At 37.3% G+C, this 24,342-nt stretch overlaps 1 protein-coding gene across 1 annotated transcript in view; it reads left to right on the top strand.

The window, feature by feature from the left end:
• Positions 1-24,342, top strand: part of ITPR2 (inositol 1,4,5-trisphosphate receptor type 2) — a 493,060-nt gene that overhangs the window by 406,329 nt on the left and 62,389 nt on the right. The window contains exons 50-52 of the mRNA XM_010379849.2: positions 7,119-7,283; positions 10,844-11,039; positions 14,954-15,046. Of these exons, the coding sequence (XP_010378151.1) occupies positions 7,119-7,283; positions 10,844-11,039; positions 14,954-15,046 (454 nt within the window). The remainder of the gene's footprint in view (positions 1-7,118; positions 7,284-10,843; positions 11,040-14,953; positions 15,047-24,342) is intronic.

Genomic DNA, 24,342 nt, shown 5'->3' with positions numbered 1-24,342 from the left:
CCAAGAATATATAAAGAGATAAGGAATAACATCCTAATGTCTATTAGGGGAAACCAAAGACATTTGGTATATTTTTCCCCCTCATGGGAGAGGATAAGAAGATAGCTTTTGCCAGGTTTGGTGAAAATAATTGCAAATGACTCTTCATAGAAGAGGCAAGTTTTATATTGCACTTTATTTATGAGAAAGAATATACATGTAGATATGCCACATCTCTCCCTTATTAACTGTAGAAATCTGGGGACTCTAATGGCCTTCATAGTATGGAACATCTGTTTGCACAATCAAATGATACATTATGGTCTACCAGCTCAGAGCATTTTTTTTTTTTCTTTTTTAGACAGAGTCTCGCTCTGTCACCCAGGCTGGAGTGCAGTGGCATGATCTCGGCTCACTGCAACCTCCACCTCCCAGTTCAAACAATTTTCCTGCCTCAGCCTCCTGAGTAGCTGGGACTACAGGTGCGTGCCACCACGCCTGGCTACTTTTTTGTATTTTTAGTGGAGACAAGGTTTCACCGTGTTAGCCAGGATGGTCTCGATCTTCTGACCTCATGATCCACCCGCCTTGGCCTCCCAAAGTGCTGGGATTACATGCATGAGCCACTGTGCCTGGCTGCTCAGAGTATTTTGACCAAAAAAAAAAAAAAAAAATCAACTTTAATTTGGGACAAACACATTCAGTGGAATAATTGTCATTTTTATATTGTAGATATAGATAGAAAAAATTTTTATCTATAATTTTAATATTAAGTGGATTAATAAAAATGTTTTAGGTTGGGTGCTATTGCTCATGCCTGTAATCCCAATACTTTGGGAGGCTCAGGCAGGAGGATTGCTTGAGGACAGGAGTTCGAGACCAGTGTGGTCAACATAGTGAGACCTCATCTCTACAAAAAATAAAATAAAAATGTTTTAGCGAATATCATCTACCTTCATTTTTAACATAACAAGTTCACTGCTGGGCACAGTGGCTGATGCCTGTCATCCCAGCACTTTGAGAGGCTGAGGTGGGCGGATCACCCAAGGTCACGAGTTTGTGACCAACCTGGCCAACATCGTGAAACCCTGTCTCTACTAAAAATATAAAAATTAGTATGGTGTGGTGGTGCGTACCTGTAGTCCCAGCTACTTGGGAGGCTGAGGCCAGAGAATCACTTGAACCTGGGAGGTAGAGGTTGCACTGAGCTGACATCAGGCCACTGCACTACAGCCTGGGTGACAAAATGGGATTCTGTTTCAAAAACAAAACAAAGCGAAACAAAAATTAGCTGGTCATGATGGCTTGTGCCTGTGATACCAGCTGCTCAGGAGGCTGAGGCAGGAGAATCACTTGAACCCAGGAGGCGGAGGTTGCAGTGAGCCGAGATCATGCCATTGCACTCCAGCCTGGGGAACAGAGCAAGACTCCGTCTCAAAAAGGAGAAAACAAAAACCAAAAAACAAGTTCACTACAAAGCTATCTATGGTTTATTATTACCCAGGAGGTAGGAAATAAATACATGAAAACATCAATTAGTCATATTTTGTACCTTAAGTTTTAGTACATTTATTAACTTAATTTATTTACACTTAAAAGTTTGCATTGTGTAAGAGGTGAAACTATAAATGCTAAAAGTATAGGTATCAGAAATAAGAAAAACAAAAGAAGACATCTACCTGACCGTTTTGTCTTAATGACCATCCGAGTTCTAGACTTTAGGCAAATCAGCAAGACTTTGAATTTCATTCTTCTTATTAGTGAAGGGAAGATGCTAAAGCCTGATCTATCTTCACTGGGTTGTTGAGAAGGTGAGTTGAAAAGATTTAGAAAAGATTAGTAATGGTGATAATGATAGAATAGTAGCAATAGCAGCTGTTTACCAACTATCTGTAATAATAGATGAAGCACCCTTTAATTGTAAAACATTCTTATTCTGATTGTAAAAATATTTGTATTTTGGTTCTTGGGGAGTTTTTTCTGGATTCTGTCTTTCACAATGTTAAGCCAATGCACAAAGTCTTATTTTTGGAAAAGGAATCAAGAGGGAGGAAAATCCTCAACCTGTGTTATGTTACTCAACCACTTAGTACTGGCTTCTTTTTCATTGTCTTTATTCATTTCTAAAACTAGCAGTTGGTCTAGATTTCAACTAGTTTGCCTTGTCACAGAAGTGATCTCAATATTTGAGATATTTCAAAAAATTCAAGTGTTTTTTTCTCAGTTATAAAGCACATCTTATAACCCAGTCTAGTTTTCTTCCCTCTGCACTGCATTGTTGGGTGTTGGTAATGGAAATTAATATATTATTCTGACAAATATAAGCACACATATAAATTTGGAGTCACTTAATATTTTTTCATACCTTTAAAATTATTTGTAAATCTCATTTTGATAACTGTTATTTCCAGTCATATGGGTGTTATATAATCTGTTTAACCACTCCATTAATTTTTGTTGTTCAGACTTTTAAATAAATAACAATGTAGTAAAATATCAGAAAAAGATCTTTTAATATCTTCTAAACTTCTTATCTACAATGATTTTTCCTTTCTAATAGTACCTGGAAATGTGTAATTCATTTAATAACTTGGTCTCACCATTTGCAGAGAGAAGCAAATGGAGCTTAGCAGATAGCTAGTCTACTAACAATGAGCCACTGTGTTCAAATTTAATAGGGTAATGTCCCTAGTTACTTACCTGTAGATAGCTTTCTGGGAGGTCTCATGTTAATGCTAATTTGTGAGGTTGAGTTCCACCGTATGTTCATTTAACTTACACAAATTCAATGATATATTCAGAGTAAACAACTTTCATTTTATCTCTCTCTTTCTCTCTCTGTCTCTCTGTCTTTCTCTCTCCACACACACACACAGACACACACACACTCTTTTTCACATAATATGGTCACTGAATGCTCCTAACTACTTCTAGTTGCAGAAACAGAAAACTGCTGCAGTGCTGGGGTTAAAGTAGGATGAGCTGAATTTAGTAAGAGACACTACCATTTACATGACCTGTGCTTACTGTTCTGTTTTGTCAGCAATTTAAGAGATTTCCAGGGTGATTTTGACTGCATGCAAATTTTGCCTTACACATTGATCTTAGAACCTTAACCCCTGAAATGGAGATTTTTGAATCAAACTATCTCATTTTTAGTAAGAAGTTTAACTTACATGGTTGATGAAAATATGGTAATTGAGTTGCAAATCATAAATTCAGTTTTACCTTTCAATAAATAAGTAGACAGTCTTTTTCTTATACAATTTATTCCTAAAAAATAGGTCATGTTTTCCCATAGGAACAATGTAAGATGGAGATAGAATTCTTGATCAGGGACAGAGTACCAAATAACACCAAATGAATACGGTAAAGACAAAGATAAAGCAGCTATAAATGTCTGATCAAGTAAAATAGTAACATTTAAAGGATATCACACAGAATTCTACAGCTATGAGGGAGCTTAAGGATTATTCCCTTCTAGGCATTTCATTTTAGATATGAGAAAACAAAGTCCTATAGACACCAGGAGGATTTACCAAAGCAAGAAATTAGTGGCAGAGCCAAGACTGGAACCAGATGACCCGCCTTCGAATTCAGTGTCTTTCCACTATACTGTACTGTTAAAAGTCCTGCAAAGGGCCGGGCGCGGTGGCTCAAGCCTGTAATCCCAGCACTTTGGGAGGCCGAGACGGGCGGATCACGAGGTCAGGAGATCGAGACCATCCTGGCTAACACAGGTGAAACCCCGTCTCTACTAAAAATACAAAAAATTAGCCGGGCGAGGTGGCGGGCGCCTGTGGTCCCAGCTACTCGGGAGGCTGAGGCAGGAGAATGGCGTGAACCCGGGAGGCAGAGCTTGCAGTGAGCTGAGATCTGGCCACTGCACTCCAGCCTGGGCGACAGAGCAAGACTCCGTCTCAAAAAAAAAAAAAAAAAAAAAAAAAAAAAAGTCCTGCAAAGACATAGCAATAACTATAAAGTATATATGAAAACACTACTTTCTTGAATAACTTATTTAACTAATAAAGTATCTAATTAATTAAGTAGTTAAATTATTCAATAAAGTAGCATTTTATTATTATTCAGTAATAATCGTTACATTATTGGTTAAATAAGTAGTATTTTCATATATACTTTATAGTTTAATTAGTTAAATTATTTACTAATTAATTACTATATTGTTAACTAAATTAATTACATATATTAATTATTTAGTAAATAATTAGTAATTTAGTTGTTTAATAAATAATTAGTAATGATTTCATAATTCACAAATAGATAATTTAAGTAAATTTAAATAAATATAATGAACTTACTTTAGTATACATTAATTAAACAAACATTAATTTTGCTTTTTTTTTCCAGAAGACCTATTGGTAAATCATTTGGATGGTGTATTATCATTTTTCAAAAACTGTCCCAAAGCTTGCATTGATGCTGTTTCAATTCCATCCCTTTCCCCACCATCACACAATTCACCTCATCCTCAACAAAAACTGTATCAGGGATGGCTTTGAATAATAGACAGAGTAAGAAAATATTTATATATAGGACAGTTATGGTCCTTCAAATTGACATTTGTGTGTTGACATGAGGAACCTCTTAGCACCAGCTCAGAAGAGCCTTGTGACCATCTTGCCCAGTTTCCTGGGCACACCATCCACTTTTCGTCACCCACATGGACCCTTGCTATAATGGCATTGACAAATGAAGGACTGGTTAGACAATGTCCACTTTTTAATGACATGAAAAGGGAGACTGTTTTAGCAATTTGCTCATTGTTGGCATAAATATTCCAAGCTTTCATGGAAAATTCTGTATGAAAACAATTTGTAAATTTCATGAAGAAAGGAGAATTCACAATTCAACTTCTTTCCCACCCAAATCATTTATTCCTGCACATATTTCCCCTTCACATGAACACTTTAAAACAAAAGGACACCAAGTTACCTGTTTTTGATCTCAGCAGAAATAGGTAGACGTCACTGTCGGTATCAACTCTACTCCACGTCAAGACTTAGTGAAGAGAACAGGAATCTATTCGTCAAGCTCTAGATCAAGGTTTAAAAATAAAACAAAAACCAAAACCTGAAAACAAATAAGGCAAATCTTTATTTTTCAGGTGAAAATGGTGGAGTCTCTTTTAGGAAGAAATGTAGCCTTGTTTTTGCATTATTTTAGAAATGAAACATATTGTTCTTTTTGATAATTTAAGTTCAGTGTATTTTTTTCCTCAGTATATGGAGCTTATAAATAGTTTTTCTGCATCATTTTTATGATTTCATTTAGAGAATTAGAGATCATATAAACAATGTGTCTTAAACATATTCATCTTTCTGAAAATTCATGACTCCAATTATTAATTTTATTTTTATACAATATTTCTATTTCATATTGAACTCTGGTGGGTGAATCAAGGTAAATAGTACAAATTTAAATAATAATGGGCACTCAAAACAATTTAAATAATTAAGTACTGAATATTCTTCTTCTGGACACTCTTTTTCACCATTTTCAGGGGTGTTTATTGTTAAATATGTCATATAGATTAGCATTTTCATATATTTCCTGGGTTTTAAAATAATAAGTTCTTATAATATTATACCTGCTCTTGGGCTGAAAATATAAAGGCATCCATTCTGCTACAGCTATCCTGAATAATAGCATAAAATATTGATGATGAAACACTAAACAGTGAAGTAAGACATGAATGAAGTGATAACATTGATTATTGAGAGGATGCTTAATCAGCAGGGGAGAAATTTAGGAAAGTTTTGGCCTTTTTAGTTTCTATGTTAATTTGGTTGGCTCTTCAAAACATGTAATAGTAACCCATTTCTCACTTCATCTGTATTGATTTGAACTTCAGAAATGGAAAGGAAAAGGTCTTCCAATCCCCCGAATTCTGCATCTACTTCAAAGTGTTATGGTCCTTCTTATGTTATTTAAAAATCATTCCATAATTTGTTAATATATATTGAACAAATCAACAATGTTGCAAAGAGCAACCTGTTTTTCCAAAGTTAGGACTGGACATTTAAGGACAAATATGGTTCCATTAGATAACCTAAAGAACTAGGAACAATTAAGAAGAGCAAACTGTAAACCCTTGAAATCTGTAATTCTTTCCTTGATGACTAAGACACAGAATTGGCTCTTTGGTTTATAATTACTGCAGTGATTCTAGAACTAAATAGATGGTGCTAAGTTTATAAATCAGTGCACACACATTGTTGTTATTGCCAAAGGATCTCAGTATAAATTTCTACATTCCAAACTTATGCCACAAAAGGCAATATAAAATGTGGTTTGAATATAAATACTGTATATGGTCAGAAGCGTAATAAACACTCCAAAATGTTTATTGAGTTATTATCACACATAGGGCTTAGAAAATATATACATACATTATTTTGACTCAGGTATGTAAGTATATTTATATTTTCTATGTATATAAAGTAAATTAAATGCAAAAATAGTTTTAATCACTTACTTGTTTAAAATACTACTCAGTAGACAAAGTACAGAATAAAAGCATAAAATCAAGAACAGATCTCTGGATATTTTCTGAAAATATATTTTTCTGTTATATTTACAGCATCATAAAAACATTTTACATATTACATTTACTATAAAAATATAATAAAAGTAATATTTTTAGGAGTCATTGTATTAAGGACTTCATACGTATTATATCATTTAATCATCTGAGGGGTTCTATGAGGTGGAAATTCTTTTATTCCAGTTTTTCAGAATAAACCATCAAGTCCTTCAATGGCATGAACTAAGTCATACAACAGTAATGGAAGAGCCAAGATTTAAATCCAGACCTGTCGTGATTGCATAGTCTCTTATCATTCTCTCTCTTCCTGAAGCTGCAAAGGATGCAAGTTTTGCATGTATAATGTTTACATGCCAATTTGTAAGCAATGCTGAAGAACTATAAAATGAGAAATTATGAAAAAAGTCATGGACTTTATGAATAATAGTTTTCATCCATGTCAAAAAGTCATAGATTTTAATGAATAATAGTTTCATCCATGTCAAAAAGTCATGGACTTTATGAATAATAGTTTTCATTCATGTGAGTTTCAGGATAAATAAGACAGTAATCTCTAATCCTTTCCTCCCTTTAGCTTTGTAATAAAATTGTATTTCTGGTGAGTTTTGTTGGAAATCGTGGCACGTTCACCCGTGGGTACCGAGCAGTCATCCTGGATATGGCCTTTCTCTATCACGTGGCGTATGTCCTGGTTTGCATGCTGGGCCTTTTTGTCCATGAATTCTTCTATAGCTTCCTGGTGAGTACATCGCTATGTGGACAATCACTGCTGAAAAAGTACACAATGCTGCTGCTTCTTATGCCTCTTCCTTTGATTTTTTTTTAAGCAAAGCCTGACATTTAGGACAAATTATGTTATTTTTAGAATTTCCTAGGAAAAGCATGAATTATTATCATTCGTAGTCTTTTTTTCTTTGGGAAACCACACAGGTGGTGGAGTTCTTTATTTCCTCTCTGAGAAGCAACCAGTCACCCCACCTCTTGACCCAGGCTTCACATGACAAGGGCTGCTTTTGCTTTCAGCCAACTAATATTTCCCTTTACATTTAAAGATTCTCCTACAGAGTGTGGGAGACAAAATAGGAGTATATTTTCTTCGGTACTGAAATCACTGTATTTTATTTATAATATCAAAAATTATGCATACCTTTAGAATGGCATGTAAGTAAAATGAGGGGAATTTTAAAAAATCATAACAAAAAGACAGTTGTTTTAAGAACAGTCTTTTAGTTATCAGTTTAATATGTCATTGCTGTTAAACTTATCTACATATATTTAACTCATTAAGCAGCTCTTTCAGATTTTTTTCTAAAGGTTGCTTTTTAAACAAATTCTGATTTACCTTCCTATGTATGTAGTGGTTTATAGCCATAAACCAGGAGAGGAGTCAATACACATATGTGATAATATTTTGAGACTTAAAAAGCACTACCAGGTTACCATCATGATGCCATAGGAACAATTTATTTATCTTTCCAGTTCATAGTTGGCATGCAGTGGAGAGCATTGTCCAATGAGATGATCCCTGAAAACAAGTTAAAGATCTAAAAACATTTTGTTGAAAAATTTGCCTGAGTCATGAGGGACAAATCCAGCACCTCCTGCCTCCCTGTTATCTAGCACACCCATTTGACAAGACTGAAATGAGGCCAATTTTCCATATACCCTCAAACATTTGAAAGAGCCACAATGAAGAGTAGATTTGTCTATTGTATTTTCATGTAAACTAATAGGCAGTTAAGTTAGATTATTCATTAGTAGATATTTTTTCTGTTCTAACAATCTAAATGAATTCTTTTTGCCTTGATTCACCAGAAAAGTTCATTTTTTAACCTGTCTATGATATATAAAGTCCTATTATACCCAGCACTTTTACCTGACTGACATGTAATATTCTGTAATTTTTAAACTACTTTACTGAAGTATGATTGACATACAGAAAGCTATACCCGTTTAATGTATAGGATTTGATGAATTTATAATACTTTTGTGCTCAACTTTCTTGTTTATAAAATGGATAGGGAGAGTATGGGAGACTAGGAACATCAAGATCCATTAAACAGAGAATGTGTTATTCCATTCTCACACTGCTATGAAGATACTACCTGAGACCGAGTAATTTATAAACAAAAGAGTTTTAATTGATTCACAGTTCCACATGGCCGGGGAGGCCTCAGGAAACTTACAATCATGGTGAAAGTTGAAGGGGAAGCAAGGCATGTCTTACATGGTGGCAAAGGAAAGAGAGGAGAGCACAGGGGAAACTGTCGCTTTAAAAACCATCAGATCTCCAGAGAACTCCCTCACCATCTCAAGAACAGCATGAGGGAAATCACCCCATGATCCAGTCACTTCCAACCAGGTCCTTCCCCTGACACATGGCGATTACAATTTGAGATGAAATTTGGGTGGGGACACAGAGCTAAACCATATCAGATAATATGAAAAACATGTGAAATGATATACTCATGTTTATGTTTTTATTAACCCCATTTTCTAATTGTATTTTCCTCTGGTCTTTTATCTTTCAAATCTTACAGTATTGATGCTAGTTTGTTCTTATTGGGTTGGTTCTGAAAAGGATGTAGTCTATTTTGATGTTTAGAGTACTAGAAGAAAATTGTAATACATAATACCAAAAATCATATGTAAGCATATTTTTAAAGATTTTTTATATTTGAAAAAATATTTGAATATTAATTCCCTGTTGTACCCACAATTGTCAGTCCTTTATCCAGAATAATAAAAACCACACTCTAGATTTTGTTTTCAGAAATTAATGGAAAGAACAATCAGCCTGCCCAATGTCAACAGCTTTTGTAAGATTCTGATTCCATGGGCCTAGAATGGAACCCAGGCATATGCATTTTTAACAAGCATCCCAGGAGCTTCTGAAAGCTATAAACTTTCTCTAGAACTGAACTACAGCACATTGCCAGATTTTTTTTTCTTTAAACCTCTGCTGAATTAACTTAAAGAAAAATCTCGACTATGTCAACTTTCTGCTTAAATAAATTTAATAAGCCACAGTGTCAACAATTTGGAAGTTGAATGTGCATTAGTTAATTTGTCTGTACTGAAGAATATTGACTTTATTTCTAAAGCTGACTGCTCCTTCCAGGAGGTAAATAGATAGCAAAATAGACTTTAAAAAAATTTAACCATCATAAAGTAGCAGTTTCCTAAGGTGAGCAAACAAGTTATTATCTAGACAGCAATTATTTGCAAGACTACAATTAAATTGGACAGTAACTGTATAACCCTCAGTACTCAGAAAAAAAATAGACAAGGCCCTGAAAGGGTATATGACACATAATTGATCATTTCAGCCGTTCAGAAACTCTAATTACTGCCCACAGATAGAAGACAAACTCCAATTATTCCAATTTTTAAAATACTATTCATTTCCAAACAAATATTTATACCTTTCTAAAAGTGAATGTGATTTTATTGCGTTTAACCAGATTTTAATAATAAAACATGTACTTTCTAATGTATAATTTTAACTTTATAACGTAGCAATAAATTAAATTGTCCTTAGTGTCTACTGCAAATTGCAAACACAGCTTGACTAATGCATAGATTTTCTACTACTGAAGACAAAATAGGTAGTAACCTATTAGAGAAAGTCAATTCGCAAAATTACATATTATATTTTTGTTTCTACTTCCATTTCCAAGTATATACTAAAGTAATAGGTTTTTTTCCCTCATTATACCCTGTTACTAAAGAAGGATGTTTGCATTTTCCAAATATTTTTAAATTTCGTACTTTTCCCACTGCATCAGACTCATGGGACTGTTCTTACAATTTCACCTCTAATCCCTTGATTAAATAATACATTTAATGAATTTCTCAATTATTCATCACTTACGAGGACCTAATTCAGCATTCTCACTTATGCCATTTTACATATTCCAGAAGTAACTGCAGAATATCAGTAAGACCAAAAATAAAGAATAAGTAGCTAAGTTGGTAAAGTACAATATAACTTTTCTGAATTCAAATGTAAAACTAAGCTATTTCTATAATGTTTTAGTAAATTGATATTATGTTGGTTATGAAACCCACAGATGCACATTATATGTTGTGCTAGATGTATCTTTACAGAAAAAGAGTTTATTAATATATTCTAGCTGGAGAACAAATAAATACTTTGGTTCATTTTAAGGTGGTTTAGGTTATTTCTTTATATATAAACTAGAATGGTTTGCATTTGTATTTGTAATTATATTTATGTTTGTTCACCTTTTCCTCCAATGCCTTCTTTTCTTATTAGTGTTTTCTTTATCTTTGTAGCTTTTTGATTTGGTGTACAGAGAAGAGACTCTGCTGAATGTCATAAAAAGTGTCACACGAAATGGCCGCTCTATTATTCTAACTGCAGTCCTGGCTCTCATCCTCGTCTACCTGTTTTCCATTATTGGGTTCCTTTTTTTGAAGGATGACTTCACTATGGAAGTTGATAGGCTGAAAAACCGAACTCCTGTTATAGGTATTGCTATTACCACTAAATGAGGTTTCTCTGATGGCAGATATGACTTGTGTGTAGCTTGTTAACAGGATTACAGATAAACCTGAATGGAGGAAATGTTTTATTTTATTCCTTTGAGAATATGTTTACAGATAAACCCGAATGGAGGAAACATTTTCTTTTATTCTTTTGAGAATATGTTTGTTTACTACTAGAGTCAGGAATGTGAAGTACTCTTAGGCTGTATATTAGCTGTCAGTGTGTACAGGGAAATACTTACACGAGAAACATCATCCCAGCTCAGTCTCAGTAAGAAAGTTTCAGTAAAGCTGAGGACATCCCCCACTATCCAAAAGATAGTCAACAACTTCAGTGCAGGATAATAACTTTAAAAATCTTTTCTTCCTCTTTTTCCCTGTCTCCCCAAAAGTAACAGCTAGCATCATTCACAATCATTATTCCATACATGTTTGATCATAGTATATAATATTGTACTTAAATAATTGAAAATGATAAATGCTTTGATTTGAAACCACCAGATCATAAGAAATTTGCTCAAAACATTGAGCAAAACACAGAAGACATGCTGAAAATATTGGGATTCATGGACCAAATCTATCAGTGTGTGACTTTCAGAATTTTTATACTCTCTTTATTTTTGTTGCTACTGGTTAGACACCATTCATTTATAATCAGTGTGATTCCTGTGGTGTTAGGCTTTATTCTCTCTGTGTTATTTTGATTTTTTTATTTATTGAGCTTTCTGAAGTGTTTTTCCCCCTTTCCTACCTTGTATTGTTTTGGTTAAGCTTCCGAAGTTTATTATTCTTTTTCTTCCTCTCCTGCTTTGCTGGGTGGAAATCATAGTTCTGCACTTTGCTAATGGTTTCTCTGGGTGATTCTGTTGACTATGGGTTGTAGAGAATGGAAACCAAAATATGACACTCTTTCTCCTCAAGCCATTAAATTTAAAACTAGGATTTAATTAGTGATGCCTGGCAAATGGTATTCTCTCTTGCCTTTAACAAACATTTATTAATTACTAGATCGATGATATATGGTAGTATCTTTCTTAGATTATGGCATTTAAGTCTATTAGTAAGTCTCAGTCATCAAAGCACAGAATGGAAACATCATATATGTGGACTGGAAGTTATTAAACTTGAGACTGTCCTGAATTTTATACCTAGGTGTTATTCTTTATTCACAAGAACATAAAGTATTTTCTGTTACTGTCTTTCTTGATCTTCTTCCTTAAATGTTACTTTTCCCAGAATTTTACAGGTATAAATATAGGGACCTGTGTTTCTATGTATGTGTGTGTGTATATATATAGACTGTCTGCTTCCCAAAACCTCCACATTAATTACATTAATTACTTACTAGATTTGAGGCATGATGACATTGAGTAACTCAGTACAGATTGAGTCTAAAGCTGAATCATAATTTATGAATTCGAAATGTGTGCAGCAGTTATTGTCTTATGAATCAAGTGGTAAATATTTTGTGCTCTTTAAAAAGTAACTTGGTTATCATTGTATTATGAATATAAATATTTTCCTTGGAGAAATGCCTTTTTTCTTTTTTTGTTTTTTACAAAATGGACAACAGTAGACCAGAAGTTTCAAGCTCTTTTTTAAAAATATATGTACATTCATATAGAATGCTGTTAAATAAGCTTTTATAAATACGATGAAAACCCAGCATATGGGAACAGTTAACAAAGTTAAACCCTTGATTATTCATAGATTAAGACTGTTTCATAGATTGAGATTATACATGACATGATGCCCTAGGAAAAACACCCTTGTTTTCATAATATTTTAAATTTCATTTCTAATGCCATATATTGTCTCTATTGATACACAGAGCTAAGTTTATTCTTTCATGTATTGAACACTATTTACTTGCAAAGTTGACTATGTATATTGAGTGACATTATTGAGAACACCCCTGGGTAGCCAGTGAAATTTGGAAAGAAGTATGCAACTCTTTAGCGAATGAGAAGAAAAGATCAGAAAACCAGTTGGTGGGAGCAACGGGGAGAGGTTGAGAGTTCTAAAGCTGAATGGTAAAGCCATCACAGGGTCCTGTGAGAGTAGAGGATGGGTAATTGGCAAATGCCATTGGAAACACAGATCCTGCCTGTAGGACCAGAGGAATCTGGCTTGATAGATGAAATAGCTGCCACTTGAGCAATGATCAGGAAATTGGTGTCTTAGAAAAGTCTGTGAACTTGGAGAGAAGGATCTGTTGAGAAGTGGAGGTGACAGTTTCTCTCACCCACACCTGTCCCTCTTCCCCATTTTTAGGGCCACTCTCCTGTTTCTCACCCTTCTGTTTCTCACCTTCATTTCCACTTACCCAGAATTCTGCAGGAGCCGCCATGTAGCTTCCCCACCTGCAGCCTCTCTTCTGCCTGCCCAAATTACTCATTCCAACCACAGCTCTCACTGTCTCTCATTGGTTCACAGCCTTTGGATCTGCATTGGATGTGGGGTTCTTGGTTTAAAGTAGTGGCTGGTAGCTCTGGTCACTCTGGCTGGTCCATGCCTTTGTTGACCTCTGTGCCTTTTGTCAGACAAATTGCACCTGGAATCACCCCCTTTGCTCCCTGCCTTACCTTGATGAATCTAAGTCCTATGACTCCTTTAGATGGAACCTTTTCCAAAAAGCTTTCTGTTTTATTTTCCCCCTCCTAGAATTCACTTCTTCCTCCTCTGATGTATTACATTAAAAAAAATCTGTACTTCACTGTCTCCATTCAATTATAGGGTCCACAGATTTATCTCCATGTCCTCTAGTTGACTGTTGTTCTCCCAAGCCTCAGCTCTGGGCCTGTGGAGCCTAGCAGGATGCTTCAGTAAGTAAGGGAATGCTTTAAGTAAGGGAATGGCCACAGGGCATACTCCTCTCCTCTCACTTTCTGACCCCCTACACCTACCCACCCTCAACTTAGGGTTAATGGGGATGTGCCCACCCTCAGGGGATGGAGGCAAATCTGTGGACCCTTTCTGGGGAGGACACTAGCTCTCTCAGCCTCACTCTGCCTCCTCATGTTTCCTCCAAACTCCAGCTTTCCTTTGCCACTTCTACCCCACCTCAGCTGATGAGTCAGAGTCAGGGTACCCATGGTGTGGCATTGCTGGGAAATGCATGTCAATACTGCTACAACCTTTGTAGCTGCAACTGGACCCACCCTTGTCTCTCCATCATAAAGATTTCCCTTGATGGCTCTACGTGAAAAATAGGTTTGAGAGGGACCTCTTTACTTCATATTTGTTACTAACAAGAACATTTTTAAAAATGAAACATTGTTTCATACAAATAGGAGGGTGCCTATTTTCTATTCTATTCAGGGTCAGGAAAATAGGTGGTGAGCCAGGAAGCAGATGGATTCCTGGGGACTATGGAAGAACAGAAGATCCTGAACACAGATCTGGCAGAAGATTCTTGCTCCCCAAGGCATATGATGCCCTTAGTTCCCTAGAGCCTGTACCTGACCATTAGAACCACTACCAGCAGCAGTCCCTGCCTCAGCTGTAGGGACCAGTGGCTTAGGGCTCAGGGACTGCCAACTGCATTGAGGGAAATACGTTCCTGGCATCCCAAGTCAGAACCCTGAATGAGTTTGCCCATAGAAACATTATTACACATGGTTGTAAAGGTCTACAGTATTAATACTTTATCTCAACCACTTAAAAAAGGTATAAAAGGCTTTTAGTGGGTTGGGCTATGAACCTATTCTCCATTTATAAAATTGCTTCAATAAGCAAAACTGTGTTCAGAATTCCATACTAACTTCCTAGGACTTTAGGAACACAGCTAAGTTGTAGTATGAATGGCTTTAATTTACATATCTTTAGAACTGTAGGTTCAGTTTTCATCAGGTGCATATTTGACTCTATATTATGTACTACTTTGTATTTTCTTAGGCAGTCATCAAGTGCCTACCATGACTTTAACTACCATGATGGAAGCATGTGCCAAGGAGAACTGTTCACCCACAATTCCAGCTTCAAATACAGGTTTGTATAAAGGACTCTGGGTCAGTATGAACTTGATATCTCTGAAGTTTTATTTGGTAAATATTATTACATCTTAGGGAGTTGCTCTACAAATTTCATGATGGATTGAAATAGAAGAATAGAGGGTAAAAGAACCAAGATGATTTGAACTGGAGAAAAGATTCCCACATTGGTCATTTTGTACCCCTCTCCTGTCCCTTGTATTGTTTCTATTCAGGAGGATTCAGCACATTTACCCTGTGGTATGTGCTGCTGAAGATTCTATTACCATATTGCAAACCACACTGAGTCCCTTTTAGCTGTGTAGCCTTTAACACAGGATAGGGAAGAGCATGGGCTTATAACTCAAAAGACTTGGTAGTAATCCTGGACCTGACACCCTATAGCTCTATGTCTTGGACAAGTTATGCAAATTTCCTGGACTTTGTTCAGATGACTTGCCTGCCTATCTCTCTCTCTAGAGAGAGAATGAGAATGAAACTTTCCCTTCCTCCACAGGATCAAATGGAACCATACATACAAAAATAATTTTTTAAACTATGAATTGATCTCATAGGATGTGGCAGTCTGGAAACTATGGCATGTGTGATATTTAATGAACTGTAGAAGTTAGTGATCTGTTTCCTGAAGCAGCAAAGATTTAGGGAGTGTATGTCTTCAAATATCTCAAGGGTGGTCATATACAAAAAGGAGCAGATTTAGTAGGAGTTGATGTGTTGTATCTACAGAGGGCAAAGTTAGACTTAGGACAGATAAGGGAAGAAAGAGTTAAGCATAGTGTAGGTGTGGAGTTCCTCAGTTTCCATCTGGGACCACACTGTTTGTCTGGTCATAGTGATAGTGCTTTCTTTCCTAAATGTCCTTTTCCTTGAGATGTTGGACTATTGCTTGAAGAATAATGAATAGACCCTTCTACTGCAAATATTTTATGCTTTTTGACCTAAAGAGAGAATTAAGCACCTGAAATACATTCCATCCAGTGTCCCAGCAGCCATAGGCACTGTGGGCAGCTGTCACCAGAACTTCTCCCCCCTGCTGCCTGCTCTCCCAGTCAAGGCTTACAATAAGAACCAGCTCATTCTTGACTCGTATAGCAGTATTGTGCTCTGCAGTTTGTAAAATCCTGTTATTTGCATCCTCCAGTCTAAACACCTCCAATTTCTTCAGCCTTCCTCACATACTGTAACAGTGACTACTGCCATGACACTCCAGGGCAAGCAGTTGAAAGGTGCTATCTTATTCTGGATACTGGAGTTTAGAACCACATCACACTCTTGACCCATATTTGGCTGACCGTTGGCTAAAATGCCATCCTTCACTGGTTCAGCTGTCAAGTCATAAACAGCCACCCTGTTCTCATATAATTAGGAGTTTGGGACTTCAAATAGAAGCCCATGCATTTTTTTCTATATATTTTTGCCAGCCCATAATCCCAGGATATCCCAGTTTGACCAGTGAATAGATCAGGAGGTCTTTGCCCAGATGATCTCTAGGTTTCAGGTCCCTTCCAGTTTGAATGTGCCATGAGCCTCACGGTGTCTGTATGGATCCTGATTCTGTCAAGCAATATATTTATTCTCCCTCATGTCCTCAAGTTTGACACACCCTTACACAGAAGATGGCAAACTATGTCCCATGGGAAAATATGACTTGCCCTAGTTTTATACAGCCCTAGAGCTAAGAATGATTGTAAAATTTTTATTTTTTATTTTTTCAAGAAAAACATGTGAGGGAAACTATGTAAGCCTAAGATATTTCCATCTGGCTACAGAAATTTTCTTTTTTTTTTTTTTTTTTTGCCAGCCTTTGTTCTAGAAGATTTCCATTAAAGGTGCCAGAAATGCATAGGACAGCAGCGCAGTGCTAAGCTCTAGAACATGCTCTCACATGGACAGGGTTGCATTTTGCGCAATTCTTCAGTTGCATAGAAATCTCTCTTAAATAAACTGTTAATATCATTCAGCCCATGTTTCTCTATCTTTTTTGAAATGATATCATGAGACTCTTTATCAAAGACTTTTTGCCAAAGCCCAGATACATGATGTCTGCTACGTTTCTAATTTGAGGTTAGTCTGAATGAGTACTGAATGCACTGATAGCGTGGGATGGTCCTAACTCACGCTGTCTCTTTAGTGATCCACTTTAGTATCTCGTCTTGGTGTCAAACAGCATTTTTCAGCAGCTTGCAGGGTCTGTCAGCAGTCTCAAATTCAGCTCTACAGGTGTCCCTCATTTGCCATCATTATCTGTGACTTTTTAAAAAATCACTTTTTAAAAAGAGATATTTTGAAAACTTGGACATAGTTGAAATAGCTGGGTAAAATTAAATGACTCTTGGGATCTCTTTGGCCACCCCAAAGTTCAGATGATTGCCATCAGTATTTATTTCTTTTTCAATTCAACATTTTTCCCCTTAACAGAGTATGAAAAATAATATGTTAAAAAGTTTATTATTAACCTTTTATTATTTTATTTTAACAACATGGTTCCAAGTATCAGTGGCCCTATGCTTGCATTGGTCTTCTATCTCTGAACATTTCTTTACTATTGTTTCCTTTATTTTAAAGCAAATATGCTTTAACTGTGGTTTGATTTCAAGACAAATATTGTTTTGCTAGTGAACCAGCAACAAAGTTAGTATTCCTTCTTCCAGAGTGTACAGAGAGGGCTGACCCAGTGGGCCCAGCAGAGGATCTGAGTCTTACCCACAGTGTGGTAGCCAGGGCTCCCAAGGCATAGACAGAGAGAACTGCCAGGGCCACTCTCCTAGAATGAGGTCTTCCAGGTCATTCATAGTGTGAGACTCCCCCAGGATGGTTGACTGCCCAGCTCTGTGTAATCCTGCAAATGTTAGGCTTTATACAGCTCCCCAGGCATGACTGTTGATGCTCAACCAAATGGTCTATTGTAATTATTTCACGTTAATACTATTGTGACATTTTGATCTTAAAATTTAAAAAGTAAATACTTTTAGAAAACAGGAGAGTAGTTAAGTCTACTCAGTATAAATCTTGATGATGAGGATGATAATATATTAAAAGCCTTGTATATTCATTCCTTCATTCATTCTTTCATATAGTTACATTTGTTGAGCCCCTACTCTGGGCCAGCCACCATGCTAGATGTTGAGGACACAGTGTTGAATAAACAAACATGATTCTGGCCTTTATAGAACTTATAGTAAGGGAAACATAAAAAGTTATAAGATAAGGTGAGTATTACTAGCAGTGCTATGGCTGATCATCACAATAGAGATTGGCTGTTGGGAGCTTAGACAGAGAGACCTTTCTTTTTTTTTTTTTTTTTTTTTTTTTTGAGATGCAGTCTCGCTCTGTCACCCAGGCTGGAGTGCGGTGGCGCAATCTCGGCTCACTGCAAGCTCTGCCTCCCGGGTTCACACCATTCTCCTGCCTCAGCCTCCTGAGTAGCTGTGACTACAGGCGCCCGCCACCACGCCCGGCCAATTTTTTGTATTTTTAGTAGAGACGGGGTTTCACTGTGTTAGCCAAGATGGTCTCGATCTCCTGACCTCACGATCTGCCCATCTTGGCCTCCCAAAGTGCTGGGATTACAGACGTGAGCCAACGCGCCCGGCCGACAGAGAGACCTTTCGAAGAGGAATTACTTAAGTTGAGACTTGGAGGATGAGAAGGAGCTAGTCAGGCCAAGAGGAGGGAGAAGTGTGTTCAGGCACATGGAACATCCGAGAGTGAACGCCCTGAGACATGTTCAAGGACATGGAGAAGGCTTACTCATTTCAGGTACTGTGCTGAGCACATTGTGTGCATTATGTCACTTAATTATCACAACAACCCTGTGAGATAGATAGATACTACTAGTTATCCTTACATTTTAGGTAAGGACCCTAAGGAAAGAGGCATTAAATAGATTGCCAAGATCACATAGCTAGTTAATCAATATATATCAACATAGATTTCAAAGCCTAGGTTCCAACCTTCTGTCTTATTGCCTCCGAATTAAAGGATCACTATAAATTATTTCTTCCCTAACCAAAATTTGAGATTATTTCATTTCACTGAGTATGTTTGGATAGATTTTCTTTAAGCCTTTCTTTATACCTACTAAAGGCAATTTCTTGAATATAAATATTCTCTATTACATATTTATGAACTGGAGTTTATTTTGTCCCCACCCCTACCCCAACCCCCCAGGAACATCTGACAATGTCTAGAGATATGTCTGGTTGTCACAACTGGGATGGGGTGCTACTGGCATCTAGTGGGTAGAGTTCAGGGAAGCTGCCAAGCATCCCGCATTGCACAGGACAGCCCACAACAAAGAATCATCCAGCCCAAAATATTAATAATGTTAAGCTTGATAAACTGTTATTCATGAACCTGAATACAAATTCTTATAAAAGTCTTCCCAGGAAAACCTCTATAACCTGCACTTCACTTAATATATTACACAAAGAACATCATTTCTCCTTCCTATGGACAAATGGTGACTTGTTCCTCCCAGGCACACTGGGGAAAGTCTCCATCTTTTAGGCTGCAGCAGAGCTAGGAGTTGGGGGAAGAGGTGGAGATGATTTTGTAAGGATAGCTGCCAGAGTAGGGAGGAAAGCGAGGATTCCATCTGGAGAGTGGAGGAGTTTCATCTCTGGAGGTGTGTCACAGATACTGCTGGAAGCCAGAGATGGTGGCAATAGCTTTTCACAATTGGGGAGTATTCCTCCATCAGTAATGAAAATACAGGAATGCCTGTATTAATCTACTCTTTCTCCCATACACTTTTTGTATTTGACATTGTAAGTGATAAAATTCATCTGTTTGAAAATGCTATGGATTTGATCTGCTAGCCTTTGCCACTTTTAAATTTTGACTGCATGTAGTTAACTGCAAAAGTAGAGTGAAAGCTAGAACCTGAGGTTTGTTGTGCAGCATGTGTCACTTAAATTTAAAAATAACTTCTATGTCTAAGGCCAGGATTAAATTTTAACTTGCAAACCCTAGTGTGCATCTGTGACAGCCTTAGTTTGTTACCTTGTGGACAGCAGGTCCATGTTACAAAAGGCGCAGACATACACAGTAGCTTAATAACAAGCCTCACGGTGACTAGGAGGCAGAGTGGCCAGCTCCCTCGGAGGGCTCCTGTGGATGCAGGGAAGGTCATTGTCCCAGTGCCAGAAAATTCACACAGTAACTGGCAACCAACTGTGTTTAAAAAAAAAAAAAAAAAAGTTCGTATTTCATTTGCTGCAGACCTCCCTGGTTCCTGAACAAAAATATTCACCTTAAAAAAAGCAAGGCCTTTTTGCAACAATTTACAAAACACAATTATAGTTATTTTACAAGTAAAAATCATTTGAATGTACAGAAAAAAGGACAAAGTTCACAGACACTTAACATTTATGAATAATTCAAATTTAATATGTTTGGGTATTTTACTTTAATAGAAAAGATTGATGAATACCGAAACCAGTCAGCCTTAATGCATTCTACATTTTCGCTTCCCACTGGGTCCCCAGTGTTTTAATTTTTTTTTTCTCGTTAAAATTTTTATTTCTTGTTATTTATTTATTTTTCCAGCAGTACTGACAGTTTGGATCTAGTTGAACTTTTTAAAATCAGCATTTCCACCAATGAATTGATTATAATTAAAGTTTAAGACTTAACAAGCATGAGGTTTGTTCTTTCTTTCTCTCTCTCTGTCTGTCTCTCTTTCTTTCTTTCTTTCTTTCTTTCTTTCTTTCTTTCTTTCTTTCTTTCTTTCTTTCTTTCTTTCTTTCTTTCTTTCATTCATTCACTTTTGAGACGGAGTCTCGCTCTGTCATCTAGGCTGGAGTACAATGGCGCTATCTCAGCTCATTGCAACCTCCACTTCCCGGGTTCAAGTGATTCTCCTGCCTTAGCCTCCTGAGTAGCTGGGATTACAGGCATGTGCCACCACACCTGGCTAATTTTTGTATTTTAGTAGAGAAGTTATTTCACCATGTTGACCAGGCTGATCTTGAACTTCTGACCTCAGCTGTTCCACCCACAAGAGGTGTCCATTTGCATTCATACTTTCAAACGAGTCTCAGCGACAATCCCTTGTTTTCTAAGAAACCATAACACTGAATAATTTAATTATTAAAGCAGAAAAATGACATTATTAAATACTGTTATTCAAGCATGGCCAATATTTTTTAAAATTTATAGATTAACACCTCAGATTAGAGGGAACTATTTCAGAGCCACTAAAATATGTTTGTATTCCTTCCCTCATATAAAAGATTTTATTTGCATTATAAATTAAGAAAAAAATACTGTATTTTACTAGTCAACTGAAAATGAGGATTATCTAACCTCATAGAATTCAAGCATAGAATTTGTTGATTGTTTTAAAACCATAACTTTTAATAAGATTTAACTACCATCTCTCAGTAAGGATAATTACGATAGCTAGAATGTATTGAATCCTAACTATATGCCAAGCACTGTTGTAAGTCCTTCATAGGTATATAGTTAGTTTTTTTAAATGTCTCCACATTAAAAGTCTATTTTCACTAATTCTTTCCTTTTGTTTGTAAGCAACATGTTCTCTCCCTTCTTCTTCTTCTTTTTTTAATTTTTAATTTTTAATTATTTTGAGATGGAGTTTTGCTCTTGTTGCCCAGGCTGGAGTACAATGGCACGATCTTGGCTCACTGCAACCTCTGCCTCCCAGGTTCACGTGATTCTCCTGCCTCAGCCTCCTGAGTAGCTAGCATTACAGGCTTGTGCCACCATGCTCAGCTAATTTTTGTATGTTTAGTAGAGACAGGGTTTCACCATGTTGGCCAGGCTGTTCTTGAACTTCTGACCTCAGGTAGTCTGCCTGCCTCAGCCTCCCAAAGTGCTGGGATTACAGGCATCAGCCACTGCACCTGGCCCTCTCCCTTCTTTTGTAACTACCCCTGTGTTTATCATTACTTCATGGCCACCATCAGCTGGACCATTGTTCTTACCTCTGAAATCTTTTCCTTGTCATCATCTGTTCTCTCTTTCTCTCTCTTCCTACACACATCTTAGGTCCTAATTCAACCTTCCTCTGGGTTTTCTTATTCCCCAAAACTCATATCCTACTAGTCTCCTTCCTTTAGTGCCAAACTTCCCTGTAAAACAGTTGACCGACCCTCTCTCCTTTAATTTCTGCACTGCTTTTTCTCTATTTGCCTTCTTCCTACTGTTTCCTGATGACCCTATTGTTTAATCCAGTGACCGTTTCTTTGTTTCTCATTGCCTTTGACTATTCTGCAATTTTGACATCTTTAAAATTACTATCTTCCTTAATTTGGATCACAGTATCCTCTGAACTCTCTTGTCCTCTCTGACTTTTAAAAATGTTTTATCGTCTTCTCATTCTGTAAACATACAAATCATCTGAGATGCTTTCTTTGCCTTCATCAAAACACCCTACATCCAGTTTTTCCTTCTAAATGGCCTATTTCTATGGTCTAATGGCACGATCCTTCTCCTAAGTCACCCATGGCTCGGAGGCCTCAGAGTTGTATTTAATGCTGCCTTCCCCCTTCTGCCTACAGTTCTGTCAGCTTCCTTTCATTCATTCTTTGCCTCTTCTCTCCCATTACCCTGGTTGAGGATCATAGAACATCATGTCTGAATTATTGCAATTGCCTCATAAGTGGTCCTTCCACCTCCAGTCATTCTTTCCTCTTCAATTCATCCAGTATATCACCCCTAGACTATTTGTCAGAAATCACCGCCTTGAATATTTCCTCCCCTACCCCAACTCAGGCTTTCCATGATGCTCCATTACCTGCCCAATAAAATCCAAACTCCCTACAGCTTCACAGAGAGCTCCCAGTTTATTGCTCCAGCTTCGTCTTCCACTCCTCTCACCCATACTTACTGGTTTATTTGCTGTTCGTCATACAAGCATACATTTTTCTACCTCTGGGGCATTCTGTCCCTGGCATGTGAAATGCCTTTCTACTCAAGTCTTAGAACATTGACGAGTCAAGGCAAACTCGATTCTACTACTTAATATAGAGTCTACATTAATTAGAGGGACTCCCCTCTAATTATCTGTGTACAGTTTCTCTCCCTATTTCTATCTCTTTGCATCACTGCTACTTCTACATTTTTGTTTGTTTGTTTGCTTGTTTTTTTTCCTTTTTTAAAATTTTTTATTATATTTTAAGTTCTAGGGTACGTGTACACAACGTGCAGATTTGTTACATATGTATACATGTGCCATGTTGGTGTGCTGCATCCATTAACTCATCATTTACATTAGCATCTCCTAATGTTATCCCTCCCTCCTCCCCACTCCCCGCTCCCCACAATAGGCCCCGGTGTGTGATGTTCCCCTTCCTGTGTCCAAGTGATCTCATTGTTCAGTTCCCACCTATGAGTGAGAACATGTGGTGTTTGGTTTTCTGTTCTTGTGGTAGTTTGCTGAGAATTCTTGTTTTTTTTTTGTTTTTGTTTTTGTTTTTGTTTTTGTTTTTGTTTTAAGAGACAGAGTCTCTCTGTCACCCAGACTGGAGTGCAGTGGTGTGATTATAGCTCACTGCAGTCTCCAACTTTTGGGCTCACGTGACCCTCCCCCTTCAGCCTCCTGAGTAGCGGAGCCTACACATGTGTATCACCATGCCTGGCTTCCACTTCTGTGTCTTTTACTGCATGCGAATTTGTCTTGTACGTGTTTTATCTTGTACTATTTCACCAACTAGCTGGAAAGCCACCTTACCCTGTTGAAAGTCTTCCAGTGCCTCCCCCTAATTTCAGGATTAAGTTTAAATCCTTCAGCTTGATGTATGAGTCTCCTCATGACCTGGTACCCTCTTGCGTTTCTTCTCACACCTCCCACACCCTTCTGCGTTTACCAAAGGCCCAGTCATTCCCAACTTCCTGAGTTTCCCAAAACACCCCGCATGCTTTCGTGCCTGTTTGGAATGTCTTCCCTCATTGATTTTACTGGCCAATCATGACCTCTTTCAAAATCCAACTCAGGTGATACCCCCTTCAGGATACTGATGCCGCCGTCTGTGAGATGTGCATCTGTTTTGCCTCCGCAGCATCCTGTGATACTGCACTGCCCCTGTTCAGCTGCTGACCCACCTTTCCTAGGGACTGTACATTTTCTACAGATGGGACACTTCCATCCTTCTCCCATATATTCCTAGCACCTCGTCCAGCGGCTGTTGGAGTAGTGAAAGGAGGCAGGTGTGGCATGGACAAGGCCAGCTGATTACACAGGTAACCACAAGGTGGCATTTACTAGATGAATTTGCCATGACTCAGAGCCTGACTTTCAGGCTGGATGCCTGGGAACTTGGCTTACCA

This window comes from Rhinopithecus roxellana, chromosome 10, assembly GCF_007565055.1.
Source record: "Rhinopithecus roxellana isolate Shanxi Qingling chromosome 10, ASM756505v1, whole genome shotgun sequence".
NCBI lineage: Eukaryota > Metazoa > Chordata > Mammalia > Primates > Cercopithecidae > Rhinopithecus > Rhinopithecus roxellana.
The sequence above is the reverse complement of the archived record's forward strand: the minus strand, read 5'-3'. Positions and strand labels throughout refer to the sequence as shown.